General features: G+C 49.8%; 1 protein-coding gene across 1 annotated transcript in view; it reads left to right on the top strand.

Moving 5' to 3' along the window:
- Positions 1-1,639: 1,639 nt before the first annotated feature.
- Positions 1,640-15,339, top strand: part of BCAM (basal cell adhesion molecule (Lutheran blood group)) — a 44,079-nt gene continuing 30,379 nt past the window's right edge. Inside the window, exon 1 of the mRNA XM_088139877.1 lies at positions 1,640-1,798. Coding sequence (XP_087996003.1) covers positions 1,720-1,798 — 79 coding nt within the window. The 5' untranslated portion in view covers positions 1,640-1,719. The remainder of the gene's footprint in view (positions 1,799-15,339) is intronic.

Raw genomic sequence — 15,339 nt, forward strand, 5'->3', positions numbered from 1 at the left:
CTGTGGGACACCGCACCCTTCCCTGGATCTGGGCACATGCACACAGCTTGATGGTATCTGGAGGCAGATACCCTAACCCTAACCCTGATATAAGCCTTCTTTTGCAAAGCACTTCTGAATTTTGGTCCAGGCAAAAGTTGACAGCCAAAAAAACATCAAAAGAAACCTCTCTCCTTATTTGTGAAATCTTCCTTCCTTCCTTCCTTCCTTCCTTCCTTCCTTCCTTCCTTCCTTCCTTCCTTCCTTCCTTCCTTCCTTCCTTCTCATTCTCCTTCCCTTCCTTCCTTCCTCCCTCCCTCTCTTTCATTCTTTTTCCTTCCTTCCCTCTCTTTTTCCTTCCTTCCTTCCTCCCTCCCCCCTCCCTCCCCCCGTCCCCCTTCCCTCTTTCTCAAGGAAGTGATAGAGATAGCAGCTAATTTCTTTCCGAGATCAGGTCAAAGTATCACTATAAGATCACTAAATACTGTAACAACAACAGCAACAACTTTGATCATCATTAAGTTTGAGAATAGTTGATCAGTGGGAGAATGTCCCCCCCCCCCCGCTGTTGTTCGCACCCTCCATCTGTGGCCCACCAGAGCCCTGGCTCTGCACCTTGATTCTGCGGGCTGGGCCGCCGGGCCACACAGTGTCACCTGCGATGAAAGCTGGAAAAGTGCCCTCTTGGCAAAATACGGGAGGTGGCCAGATACTCCGTAACCCCAGTGGGCAACTTTTTGATGGCCAGGGACTGCATTCAATGTGTGTGTGTCGGGGGGGGGGGTGTTGAGTGGGGCTTCAGGGCGTGGAGCAATGATCCGAAGTGGGAGGAGTCAGCTCCCCTTGTTTTGGGGAGGAGTTGGGGAAGCTCTTCACTTTTAAAAGCCTTTAAGCCGGGGGGGGGGTCTCGGGGGTCCCCCTTTCGCGTGTCTTGCCTGACCCGACGGCCTCACTGTGGAGCAGGGGCTGATCAGAGGAGTCGCCAGGCTGCAGAGGGGACTCCGGGCGGGCCCTTGGGCCGCGGAGGGGGTGAGGTCCCGTCCCCTCGCCCATCAGCTGCCTTTCACGGCAGGAGGAGGGAGGGCAGGAGCCTCCCCTTGGGCGGCCAGACCCCTGGGGCGTCCCGGGGCTTGAGCAGGGCCTTCCCCGCTGCCTTTGTCCTTCCTTCCGCGCTGCTCTGGTTCCCGCTGATCCGGAGAGCGATCCAGAGGTCTCGCCCTTTCCTTGCGGCGCGACTTTGTTCTTGCGGTTTTCCCCAGCAAAGAGGGGGAAAACCCCAGACGGAGAAGCGTACCGGGGCAGCCGATCCAAGAGACAGACGAGCAGAGCGCTCTGCAGCCGCTCAGAAGCCCTCCCGCCGACTCGGAAGCAGCCCCGCGGAAGCAGGGGGCGGCGGCCGCTCTCGGCTTAGAAGTCCCGCAGGGGCGAAAGGGGCGGCCGCCGGGCCGGCGCGGCTCTTCGTAAAGTTTGACGGCGGGGCGGGGAGCGCTACGAAGAAGAACAAAACCGGGCGGGATTCTCTCCGCGGGCTGCCCCGGCCGCCGCCGCCGCCTCCTCCCCTCCTCCCCCCTCGCCTGCCCGGGGAGGTTTGCTGGTGGTGGCGGGGGGGGGGTTGCGGCTGGGGATTGGGCTGAGCCACCGGAGGGCGGGCCGGGGGCGGGCCGCCGAGCGGGCAAGAGGGGGCGAGTTGGCGGCGGCGGCGGCTTTGGTCTTGGAGTCGAGTTGCAGCCGGCGCGAATCATGGGCTCCGCGGCTCGTCCCCCGAAGGCGCTCCCTCTCGCGGGCCTCCTGGCGGGGCTCTGGCTGCTCGCCTGCCCAGGTAAGGAGCTGCGGGCGGCGGCGGCAGGAGCCCCCCGCCCCGCCCGCCTCTGCTGCGCGCCCGGGGGCGGAATGGAAGGCGCCCGAGCGGGCAGGACGGGCAGGAGCCGGGGACCCGCGCGGGGCGCCCCGGGCAGCGCCGCTCTTCGGAGCGCTGCGGGGCCCTCCGTCCCGACTCGGCCGGGTCGCTCTGCTGCTGCGTCCCCCGAGCCCGGACAGCCTTGGATCCACCTGCCGGTTCCCCTCCCCGCCAGGCGCCCCAGTCGCGGCTCCCGCTCCCCCCGGAGGAGACCCCTTCCTGAAAAGCCTCGAGCCATCGGGTGGGGGATCCGGGGCCCGCACCTGGGCCCGCCTCCTTGGGGGGAACAGCCCCTCGCCCTCGTCCAGGGTCTCCCAGAGGCGGAGGGCGGCTGTGGGGGGGATTCTCCAGCCCTTTCCCTGCTCTCCAACTGGCCACCTTTCGGGCCACGAGACCTCCAGCCGGGCGCAGCGGGCGCGCGCCTCTTTCTTTGCCCCCCTCCGCAGCCCCAGAGGAAGGTATGGATGGAATCGGATCTGGAGGAGAAGCGGGGGGCAGGGCGGGGGCAGTTGCAGATAGAAATTAGGACAGAAGGTGAGGGATTGGCCACTCTGACTCTGGAAAGGGGACTGGATAAGCAGATTCCATTTTATAACCCCCTCTGCACCCCCCCACCTCATCCCCATTGTCCCCCTGGCATTGACTGGCATGGAGCTGTAGCTTTCCATAAAATCCACTTAGTTCTCTCCCCCCACCCCAGACTCTCAAGGAAGGGGAGAAGAGAAGCGGCACATGGATGGATGCCTGTCCCCCTCACCCCCAGCCCCCCATGCCACTTCTCTTCTGCCCTTCCTTCATCTCCTTCCACCCTAAGGCTAAGGTTACCCTCTTTTCCGGCTCCCTTTTGCTAAGCGATGACTTGAACCTTCCTAAATGAGTCATCCACAAGGTGATGTGATGAGAAGGAGGGCTTAATAAGGATGAATTGTTCTGAGAAGTACTGCACGGGGGGGGGGGGGGGATGTGAGGGTTAGAGGCAGAGGTGAGCTTCTCACCCACATCTGCTCCTGAACCTTCCACCCAGATGCTCAGAAGAGCAGGATGTCAGCTACACCTGCTCCAGTGTAGGGTTTAATTCCTGGTGGACGGGCCCAAAATAAAGATAAATTCCTGCCACCATGCTTGTATCAAGCATTCAGCAGCCTCTCCATCCTTCCAACGTGGGGCTGCCCAAGTGTGACATGACAACCCCTGCTTGCAAACAGCTGCTTTTCCGCGCTAGCTGGAGAGGAAATCTTATGGTGTAACAAGTCCTCTGCAACTTTTTACTTTTGGGGAAATTCCTTTGGAAGGAAAGGGGGAGTCCAGCCTCGCCACGTAGATAAAGAAGAAAGTGTGGGCAAAGCCCTTGAGTAAAGAAATGAAATGCTAAAATCAAGACAGTTTAAAAGGGGGTGCCAGTTTAAGGGACAGAGAATGGCAGAGCAGGACCTTTTTCTTGCCCAGTTGCACTTCTCACCTGGTTTCCTCCCCCATCCTTTCTCTCTCTTTGGCGCTAGGTTTTTGCAGATGGCAGCGCCTGGCACCAAGGGAGGGTGTTTATCCAATTGCAGTCGAAGGACAGGAGTGCCTCAGATGCCAGGGCAGCCTGCCTTGGGCGTGGGAGAGAGAGGAGTGGGGCTGGACTGGAGCAGGGATGCCCAGAGGAGGGGGCAAGGAGCAGAGGCAAGGCTGAGCACAAGGGGGTGGCAATGAGGGGGAAGCCAGTGCCCTTCCCCCAGCTCAGGCGTACCACAGAGGGGATGTTCCTTAGCAAAACATGACCCAGCTGGTTATTTGTCCAGTCCTGGCATTTTTCTGCTCATTCCTTGTTTTAGTTTTCTTCAGCCTCTTGAACTTTGTTTGCCAAGCTAGGTGCTGGGGCAGTGCTTCTCAACCTTAACCACTTTAGAATCTGTGGACTTCAACTCCCAGGATTCCCCAGCCAGCATGTTGCTAGTTTTTATCTTTCTTCTTAAAAAAAAATTAATAAAGATATAAATAATAATAATAAACAGTAGTCAGCTCCATCGAGCTTTTGAGGGGCAGATGACTACCTGTGCATGATCATCTCCACCCATCTTAAAGTGACCCAGGTTGAGAAACACGGCCTTAGATGATGTAATTTGCATCACTTGTGGCTGAATTACATAATTCAGAGCATTTGAGCTATGCTGTCACGGTGCATATCCTAGGGAGCTGGTGTGGCCTCTGCACATGCTCAAAATCGCTCAGAGGGTCTGCTCTGGAACTCAAGGCCGACCACGTGAAATTCTAACCTGGGATCGATCCATCTGCCTCTCTCCGAGGTTTTTGCTCTTTTGTACCATATTCGTAGCCTTGGATTTTAGGAAAGAAACATTCCAGAAGAACACAGTGGCCACATATGTCCATTTACGTTTTTTTTTAAATCGTTTTTGGGTTGTTTGCCAAAAATTCCACCCAGATGTCTCCATGCAATCGCCACGAGCCGTGTTCAACTCAAGGAAGGTTTTGCTTTCCTCTCCAAGTGTGAGAAATTGATCATTTTCCCTTCTTCACCAGATTGTGGGTGGGAAACCGATGTGTTGAAAATTCTCCTGTGCCAGGCGGGGAAATATTACAGGTGTCTCTCTCTGCAAGCAGCCCCATGCCTGCCATGTTAACATGTGGCTGTCCTGAATGATTGCACCCAGACAGCTGAGATTGTTCAAGAGATAAAGCCATTTTTATTTTTCTTTCCACTCAGAAAGTAGAAGTTCTTCATTCATTTACAGTTGAATGCTTGCCAGTTTAGAGCTGTGGGTATTTTTCTGAAGGGGAGGGCAAAAGTACAGCGTTGCCCACTGGATCTAATGTTAGTTAAGAGGAAATAGAGGAAGACACTCAAACCTTGATGTTTTAATACTAAATTAGACAGTTTGAACCCAGTTGGTGGTAAATCTAGGCAGACATGATATCTAACCTTAAAAGCAGTAGTAGGCTCGCTGACTGGAAACCCCTTACTGACTTTTTTGCGTGAAACAGAAAAGAATGAAATTATGATATATGGTTTTGATGATCAGGAAAAAAAATCATAGAAAAAATGTAAGTAAGGTTGTAACCATAGAGTAAGAGGTTAATTTACATTTATATTTATAACACTTGTAAAAGAAAATCATAAGTCATTTCTTTATATTTTCTTTTTTTCTTGTACTTTTGGCTTTGTCCCTTTCTCTTTTCACTCTGAAGATTAGTTCTTGCTAGTTTTTATCTTTCTTCTTAAAAAAAATTAATAAAGATATAAATAATAATAAACAGTAGTCGGCTCCATTGAGCTTTTGAGGGGCAGATGACTACATGTGCATGATCATCTCTTCAACTGCTTGGGTTTTGCGTTGTCCTATTTATAGGGTAGCTTGCTGTCAACTGCCTTGTACAAATTTAGTTTCGTGGAAAAACTGTGTATTAATGCTTTGCAGAAATGGAGAGTGTATGGTACGCTATGGGAAATTTGGTCGAGAAACCAAGTTTCTAGTCCTCATGGATATGGGGGGACTCTTAAAAACAATAAAAGGAATCCCCCAATTTTTCTAATCCACAATATCACTCCATTATATAATTAGATTCCAACCGTATCTAGACTGCATAGCTCACAGCTGAACGCTTCTGGGCCATATATCTTTCATGCAATGCCTCTTATCCCCCCCCCTTTTTTTAAAAAAAAAGGAGAATAAGCCAGGAGGAATTGCCATTTCGTTGTTGCGAGAAAGTGTTTCCATGTGCAAGCATAGAAGGGGAAGCCCCGTTTGATTCTCGGGAGATGAGGTGCTTGACTGCTAGATTTCTGCCTTGGGAAGTAGAATTGAGAAAGCCCTCTTCTTTGGCCGGGGTTGGGGGGAGATCGTGTGTGTCAATTCAAGTGGGGGGCTTCTTCCTAGCTTGAGCCAAGCTTGGAGAGGGGGCTGAGTGGAGAAACACTGCCATGAAGAAGGTTAGAAGATCCTGCATGGATCATCTCTGCATGGATATCTTTCCATAGTTTAGAGGCTCAGCTCCTTCCCCCTGCATCTCCAAGGTCTCCTTTCTGCTACACCCTGAAGTTAGAATTTCTCTCTTTCTCCCCCTCCATCTGCGACCACATATGGCAGGCTGGGTTTGCTGTCCATGCCAACCGTGGGCCCCTCTGTGCGAAGACAGATTCCAGTGACATCTTTACCAACCCATCTGTGCAAGGCAGACCCACCCCAGACCACCCCACCACATTTCCCCTTTCTGCAGGCCCCCACCAGAGCCAGGGTGTGGTCAAAAAAATCAAGATGGCAGCCACCACAGAGTGAGGGGAGCTCCGCAATGATCGTGGTGTGTGGGAATGGCCTTGGGAGACAGGAGGGAGAGATCTGCAGACTGGACAATGGTCAGATAAGAGGCCGCTGAGCCTGCAGAAGGAATCAGGTGTGGCAAACGTCTCAGAAGAGATCTTCTCTAGTTTCTTAGGCTGTAAAGGTGAGGAGGGAGAGATGTACTTTCAAGTTTGCAAGATTCTGTTAATGTAACCTTAAAATGAAGTTAGAGCTAGTCCTGGGTGTGTTTCATGTCTGGGCTACCTCACAAGGCTGACATCAATCCATGTAAAACCTTGGCAGAGCTTTAGTTGCACCGTCGCAAGGGCCATCTTGACTTTTTTGACCACACCCTGACCCCCACACCCTGCCCATCTTGGACCTCATCTTCCTTCCCCCACCAGCCTTCCGCTTCCCGGCTTTTCCTTGCATGATAACATCTCTCCGCCACGGGCAGAAGATGACAACCGGTCTGGCCACTTTGGAGCCTGAATTGAGAGCGAAGTGCCTGGATTGGAGGGCAAAGATGCCAGATTTGCCCTTTGGAGGCCTGTCTCCTCTTCCTTTCCCCCTGCTTGCGGTTTCCCCCTTTGCATCGTGGCCTCCTGGAGCCCCTTCAGGTGGGAGGGCTGTGGTTTCAGGTGAGCGGAGGCATGTGCCCGTCACACAAGCACACCTTTCATGGCACGGCCCCGGCCCTCTCTGCCGGAAGGTGAGACTTGCTTTCTTGTTTCCCTGCTCCTTCGCTCCCTCTCTTCCTCCCCCCCTCCAATTTCTCTGGCCCCTTCCCCGCATTGTGTCTGTCTGGTGAGGCGTGTCACCTTGTCAAATCACCCAGTAGAAATTCATGCTGTTTTTTAAAAGGCCCGACGCAGCTGGGGCTGGTGGAGGTTGGATGCAGATTATCCCAGAACATTGAAGATCGAGACCATAGGAGTCATCGTGACTTTGTCCTGCCGTGTGCTCAATGGCCGGCGTCACAGAACCTGGATTTGGAAGGTCCCTCCGTGCTGGCTCTCGAGATCTGCCACGGCCCTAGGAAGCCGTGCTGGCCCTCTTTGATTTTAACTGCTCCAGCTTCTGCAGCGGCAAGTCCTTCTGGACATGTGCAGAGGGCTCTCAGCTTTCCATTTCCCCCATCTTTGCAGGCCTCTTAAGACTCGAGAGCCAGGTTCTTGGTGCCAGGACAGAGGGGCGAGCCCCCCCGATTTTGCGATAAGATTTGACGGCTCGCTTCGTGCCATAACCCACTTACATCCTATTTTCTTCTCCGAGCTGTGGGAAAACAGGGCTGGAGCTTTGCCGGTGGTTCTCCTTTGGAACTCGGCTTCACCGTCACCACCCCTGCTTCGGTTGCGAGTTTCCTCCACTTTCCCCTTTCTTTGCTTTGCTTGGCATCGGCCACCCCCAGACAAAAGCCCCAGTTCTCCTCATGTTAATGAGCTGGCTGCGCTGAGCATGTCTGCGCGGGTCCGATGCTGAGCTGTGGAGACCTCACACTCGTCCTGCCCTGGGAGCCGGGGAGATGAACAATCGCCTTGCAGAACTGCCTTCTCTTCATCCGAGCAGAGGAGAGATGCAAAGCCCTGGCGTTGGCCCTGGGCCGTGGCTATTTCTAGACCGGGGGCTTTTTTTAGCCCCTCTGGGGATCTGGGGCATTACCTCTCCAGGCCTCCAAGGGCAAAACTATTCATAGCTGGCATTTCATTCCCCAGAGTTTCTCACGACAGGCAGGAGCTGACTAGGATATCCAGCTGGAGCATCCCCCGGTGGAGTTTTATGAACTCCAGTCTTCCTGCTCCCTCCCACCCGCTGGAATGCCTCAAGAACCCAATCGCGCAACTCAAGGACGGCTTTGCAGATGCAAGCCTGGGTGTGACCTGCCTGGAATCCCTCTTTCCTTTGTTTGGGGTGTGTGTGTGTGTGATTTTCTTTTGCATGCAATTTAAGCCAGTGTTTCTCAATCTTGGCCACTTGAAGGTGTGTGGATTTCAAGCCCCAGTGTTCCTTGGCCACTTGAAGGTATGTGGACTTCAACTCCCAGGATTCCCCAACCAGCATGGCTGGCTGGGAATCCTGGGAATTGAAGTCCATACATCTTCAAGCGGTCAAGGTTGAGAAACACTGCTTTATGCGTTCCCCAGAATTGCAGCCAGGGCCTGGTCCCATGAGTGGCCATATCACAGTCTTTAGGGCCTGTGAGGATCCTTTGAAACGCTTTCCAGCATCTGCCCGGAGGTTGTAGAAATGTTAAAAAGCACCATCTGGCAAAAGATTCAGATGCGGAGATGTGTCGTACGTTACACCAATTAAATAAATTGGCGTGGCTTTCTGTTGGGCGTGTGTGTGTGTGTGTGTGTGTGTGTTTGCGCGCACTTTTGCAGAATGTTAATTATTCCTGTCGAGGGGAAAGGATGGGAACCAGAGCCATGGGGGCGGGGGTCAAAAAAGTCAAGATGACAGCCCCCCCCCCAAATGGGGCAAATGTCCTTGCTTAACATTTTTCTCAACTCTTGGCAGTCCTCCAGATTCTGGTATCCCTGAAAAATAAGCTCATCCTCGGCCCTGAAAAATATCCATTCCCTCGATTCGAGGCTTGGGTAGATGTTCACAATCCTATCTCCAAAGCTGTAAAATACTTACCGCCATATCTTCAGGGTCGTTGGGGCTAGAATCGTTTCAGTTCTTTTCCAACAAGTAACAAAACACTGACGTGCTGAAATCCCCCGCGAGTTGAATTCTGCACATAGTTTTATTCTTGTGTACTTATGGAATCTCCCCGTACATGCCGTTTGATGTTTACTCAGCTCCCCCGATTCCCCCCCCCCATCCTTTTGCAAAAACAACTGAAGCAAAAGACAGAGATCTTGGCTTCATTCCTCAGCTACAGCTAATTTGGGGGGCTGAAGACCTGCCGAGGGAAAGACACAGTCTGCCTTTGCTGGAGCACCTGAGCAAAGAACAAAAGACCTCTTGGTTTCTTGGTCTCTGTTTCATGTGCCACCTACCCGGGATTCAGGGACGTGAGCTCCGAAACTGGCAATGCTCACATCACTCACTTAAACCAGGCCAGGTACAAACCCAGTAGGTGCATTCTTGCAGCATGCAAAGTTTGAGCGAAGTAGCCTCGGTTAGGCTGTCTCTTTGACTTTCTTTTAGCGGCTCAGCACGGTCGATGAATTGCACTCACTTGGATAGTGTATTGGGATTTTTTTTAAGCCTTTATTTAATAAATCAGAACAAAGAAAAAAGAAAAGGGGGGAAAAAGGCACACAGAACACACACACGCACGTGTGCGCACACAGATGGGTGTCTCCTATACGTTTTACACAAAAGTTCCCCTAAAATATGAGCATTTTTTGCTGTGATGATCTAAACACAATCTACAGCTGTAAGCAACTCTTTTATAAGTCCCAAGCCACCTTGGGTCTTCAGTCCGCTCAATCATTGGGGCCATAAATTTATTTTTCCAATATTGGAGGACTAACCACTTAGCAAAAAACAAAAACCCACGGAGAATCTATTTCCAGCCTCTGGCCATTCATGTCCATATAGCAGGTACATTCAATGTATTCCATGAACTTGGAAGATGGATTTATTCGATAGCTGGGTTAAGCATGGATGAAAGCAGTGTCTGAATGGGAGTTGTGGCAAGGCTCCCGTTGGCATCCCACCTGGATAAGCGGAATCATCGTTGTATTTTTGTTACTTTATTTTTTCGGGAGCAAAAGCTGATTTCCTTAAATTGTAGTGAATGTGGGCTGATGATAGAACCTGGAACACGGTATTGAAATGCTTAAAAGGCTCCTGTGTGATACTTGCATCTCTGGAAAGGTTTTTCCCTTTTAGCTGACTCTGTGTGTGTGTTGTAAGATTCCCCTGGTCATTACAGTGCAAGGGGGAAATTGGAACATTTCTGTAAATTGTCTCCAAATAGAGTGGTAATGGAGCTTGGGGGGGGGGAATCTTCCTCCTTTTGGCCATGCTGGTCAGTTTAGGGGCTAGGAAATATGTTTGAGTTCCAGCCCCACGGAACTGCATTTCACAAGGCTTCCACAAAGTGGGGAAAATTGTGTCTTCCTTGTCAAAGACCGATTGCACCGTCTTCTTAAATACTTGTGGTTGAGAACAGCAGGGTGGAGTATAAACCCTGTCATTTTGACATTTTTTATTAACAGATTTTGATCCTTCCTTCTGCTGTTCAAAGAGATCCATAGCAACAGACAGACGAACGCTCTGCGCATCCCTGCCACCAGAAATAAATACCAATATTTTCTCCCAGAGTCTGCAAGATTTTTCAGCCTAACCTTGAAATCTAGACATTTTCGGTTCCATAGGGAAACAGATGAGGGTTCCAGCAGGTCGGGGGGGTATCATCCATCCAAGTGCCTGCTTTGCAAGCCAGAATTTATGTGAGAACAATCTGCTTTGGTTCATTTCTGATCCACTCTCCCTTTATTTCCCTGCCACTGTGTCCTGCTTGGTGCTTCTCACCCCTTGCTGAATCTCAACCGCCCTGCCTTCCCACCTCCCTTCCTCCCCTGTTTTGATTCCCTGAGTGTCCCTGAGTTTTTTTTTTCATGGTGGGGCACAGCTGTTCCATGGGTCAGTAGCACCTGTTACTGTTTAATCAGCCTCTTTCTCAGTAACCCCTTCCTCTCCACCATCCTCAGGACAGTTGGCCAGCCAACCAGGGCCCGGGACCATGGTCCAATTCTTTAGGTGTATGCAACTAAAAAATTAAATATAAAAAAGGGCCTCTCCTGCACAATCCAGGGCCTGGACACTTTGCAACAGGAGAGGCTGTCCCTGGCAAAGTCAGATCCTTGCCATAGCCACCACCTCTCAGTCCAGGGATAGGAACGCTCCTGAGTTGCAGATCAACGCTTCAGGAAGTTTGCAATCTGATCAGGCAGATGGAACTTCAGCCCCCAAGCCTGGATTCCTTTAATAGATAGCTCTTCTTTGAATGGGCGTCCCCAAATGAACACACATCTGAGTTTTGTTTGGACAATTCCTTGGCACACCCTTGGTGGAGAAGCAGATTGGGCACTGAGGCTGAGAAATGGGAAAACACAGGTTCAGATGGCATGCTTCTTTAAAGTACATAAGGTAGTACACCTGTGTTTGGGCTATGCAATTTTAGTTAGAGTGGAGAGAAGCTTTCTGAATTCCATGAGCACTTAAAGTAACTGCACGTAAGAAGTGAGCGTGTCATTTGCCTGGCCTGCTAACATCCTACAAGCAAGGTGGGTTTGGGGTGAAAAAAGCTTTCAGCCATGTGCCCACTTGTCTCAGTCTGACCCACACTGAGCTTTACCCTCGCCTCTGTTGTTTTGTTGAGCTTGGCTGGAATATGCTTCATCTCTGTACCTGATTGCCTGCCCCAAGAGATCTGGGCTCCCTGTGTAATGAGGTGTAGATATCGTTTGAATACCTGGTGGTTTCTGCAGGATATGGGTAGCCATATGGACTGGGAATTCCAGTTGGGGCCGGTTGCAAAAAATTGCTCTTTTTGCAAATCTGCCTTATTCCTGGTTGGCCTTTGTGACCTTTGGTGGCTTCGCAGTGGGGGTCTTCTGTCTGCCCGTGTCGATGTTCCAAAAGGCAAGTGCATTTGAAAATAGTTAGAAATGCACCGCTGTGTGCTTTATAGTGGGGTCTCTGTAGCTGTTGAGATTTGTATCCCAAATATCTTTCCAGACTGGGGGGTCAAATATCAAGATAGATCTTCAGGGTTCATTCTCATGGGTTTTCTCTCTATACTGTCCCACTTCTGATGCAAGAAACTGTCTATGGGTACCAACCCCAGACAGCCACTTTAAGAGGAAGATACATGATATCAGATCAATCTTTTTTAAAACCTAGTCCTTAGACTTTAGTGGGCAGCTGGGATATCCCAGGCAGTGACTTTCTCAATTATAAGAGTTAGAGAATTGGTAGCTTCTGGATTTGTCAGTGACAACACCTGTGGTCCCTGGCTTCTGTCTTTGGAGTGGGCTGGATGGGAGTTGTAGTCCAACAGCTCTGGAAGCCGTGAAGTCACCCAAAGTCTTGAGTGTCTTTCAGATCATCTTCAGCCTGATGTTTTCAATGGCAGAGGACGGGGATTTTATTTATGGCTTATTTATTTTGTTTCCTGTATTTATTTGGTCATTCTGAAAGATTAAACATTTGGACTGTCAGGGGCAGAATGATAAGGTAGCTTAGAAGCCACCAATAAAATTGCACACGTTCCTCTCTCCCCCCAGATAAACCCGAGGCCCTAAGGCCTACCTTGCGTAACCTAGCAGGACATCATCTTTTTAGTGATGGATAAAGCTGGAGGACCTATATGTTTAGTTTCCCAGCCAGGAAGAGCAGAAACTAAACTGGGGTGCATAGATTGGTAAATTCTAGGACTGACTGCTGTAAGACGGCGTGGAAAGCTGTCTGTCCATGTGTCTAGACCAGAAACCTCAGTTGGTAGAGTTGACCACACAGGATGGACTCTAGAAAACTTCTAAGAGACCACTTTGTACCTCCCTTAGAAAAAACTGTTCTTTCTTTATCAGTGTTTCTCAACCTTGGCCACTTCAAGATGGGTGGAGTTCAACTCCCAGAATTCTGGGAGTTGAAGTCCACCCATCTTGAAGTTGGCCAAGGTTGAGAAACACTGTTCTGTATGGTTTCCCCCCACTCATTGAGGTCATCTGAGTGGATTTGCCAAAATCTGTCTTGCAGCAGAATTTGGGGTTGGACCCTCCCCATAGCTGCCCCAGTATTTGGGGTCTCTTTTGCTGGTTTTTAAAGGGTCCTAAACCCACAACGTGTCAAACAGAATTTAACGGTAGATTTTAACCGTTGGCTCTAATTGTTGAGGTTCATCGTCTGTATTTTCTTTTTTAATTGAGGGTTTTCATTTGGCTTGAGCTTCCCTGGCAAACCAATGAAACCTCTGTAAATCCCACATCAGTTTAGCCACTCCATTTATCGGATGGAGCCGCAGCTCCCGAAAGCTTTTAATAAAGTGCGTTAGTCTGAAAGTTGCTACCAGATTCCTCCTGCTTTGAAGCTATCATATCCGAACTCAGGCTTCCTCCTACAAATGCTGCATTATGGAGACGATTAGCGTGTTTTCCCCACTCTATATACAGGCTGGCTTTAGTAGCGTAGACCATGATGGAAACTTTCAGAGAAGCAAGTGTCTGAGGATATTTAGAGCAATTACTTTTTTTTTCTCTCTCTAAAGGAAAAGAAAGCTGTTCCATGACTCTTGCCTTTTGAAGGAAAAGCTATCTTTAATAGCCTTGTCTTTCATTCCCTTAATGCATTAAACCACCACCATCCGGGATGGCTTTTAAAACCACAAGCCGACCAACGTTTCTCCATTTTACTCCCTTCGCTTAAAAAACAAGCTAAATGGACTGGTTATTGACTAGATTCAAACCGGTTAAAACTTGTCTGCCTGAGATGTAGATATTAGCGAGGGCAGATTGGTCCAACGGGGTGCTTTCCGGAGATAGCGGACTTCAAGAGCTATGAAGCTGGCAGGGATTAGAGGAGTTGGAGTAGAACATATTTGGAAAGTGCTGAGAGGGAAGCAGGAAGTAAAGGACCCTTATGGGGCAGTGCGCTTCCAAATTGAGGGGGAAAAGCATACTTGGGTGCACTTGGGGGCGCTCACCTAGCACCTGTTGCTAACCCTTTAAAGCAGCTATGTCTTTCCCTGTGATTCTGCAGCAATTCCCTGCATGATGCTGGCAAAAGACACCTTTGGTTCAAGACGGGCGTTGTCCACGAGGGCCCTGAAACAACCCGAAATGCACAGCCCTGGTTCTTAAAAAGGGGATGGTTTAATGCAGAGTAGCGCGCGTTTTGAGGTTGTGATTTATAACAGAAGTTCTCCGATGGTGTGCTGGGACCTCCTGGGAGCTGCAAGCAATCGAGGAAGGTCACAAATATTTTTTTAAAGTTAAATCAGCCTTACGCAGGCCGAGCAAGAATGCTGTCAACGCTTGATACCGGCGCTTCATGTTGCTTGCAAAAACGCCAGCAGGCAGTTGCAATAAGGCAAAGTTGGAGAATCCCCCAAGACGGGGATTAAAAGGCAATTATGAAAAGTAAGCTGCATATTTATTTCTTGCCCAACCTTAAATTGCGAGTTTTATTCATGGGGCAGGAACAGTCCCGCCAATTTATTTGTCATTTTTAGGGTTTGCTGTCGCTGCAAAGCTTGAGAACGTACGACCTCTGGATTTTCCGCCCCTTTCTCAACATCAGTTTCTTCATTGTCTCATAGATGTGACAACTTGTTTTGCTCCCTTGAAATGTGACGAAATGTTCAGCACTTCTTCTTTCTAGCTTGTGTCTGCCTAGCCATCTCTTTTTCACTTCGTAATCGTGGGCCCTTCCTAACCTAGTTTCCCCCATCTGCAAGATTAGCTTTGTTTACTGTCCCACATCTGTGTGTGTGTGAGTTTGGTGAGGATATAATTTTTTTGTCCAGGTGAGTTTAAATGTGCTGGGACTTCAATTTCAAGAATGTGCAAGCGAGCTGAGCCGACCACACCACACCACAGCTCAGAGGACTGTGGATGGTACCAAAGAATTAGCATTTTCTGTGTCTCCTTGTTAGATGGACATCTGGATTTTGGCAGCCCAGACTAGGGGAACCCTTGGCTGGGAAAGACCAGTGGGCGGCATATAAATTTAATAAAATCAATAAATAAAATAGAGGCTGGAGTTCAGGAGAGGAAGGTTTAGGGCTGTAGAACTGTCTGTATGGATTCATGCGACATACATATGCTAAAATAGGGTTGGGGGGTTTCCTTGTTACATTGTAGGAGTCAGGCTATTGTGTTAAGCCATGATTTGGTTTATATATTTGGGCATAGCTCATTGTGCGAACACATAAGGATTTGATTGACGGATTGGATTGATTGTTTGACCAGGCACAATGCATGGCTGCCTTTGTAATGCATTTATAAATTTACAATGTATTTATAGACATGGCTTAGAATAGCATGATCTACTGGCCAGGCCACTGGGGCTTGAACAACAAACCAGGTTAAGACAAACCATGGTTTAGTACAGGTGAACAGCATTTGACAAGGGTGGCTTCCATAGCTCTGAGCTCTGTTTTCTCATCTGCCCGGAGAAGGTGATTATTCTACACCTTTCATTCTTCAAAATGGAGACAGA

This window comes from Python bivittatus, unplaced genomic scaffold (assembly GCF_059951505.1).
Source record: "Python bivittatus isolate LINGU-HERP-01145 unplaced genomic scaffold, Pbiv_v1 ctg000310_np1212, whole genome shotgun sequence".
NCBI classification, from domain to species: domain Eukaryota; kingdom Metazoa; phylum Chordata; class Lepidosauria; order Squamata; family Pythonidae; genus Python; species Python bivittatus.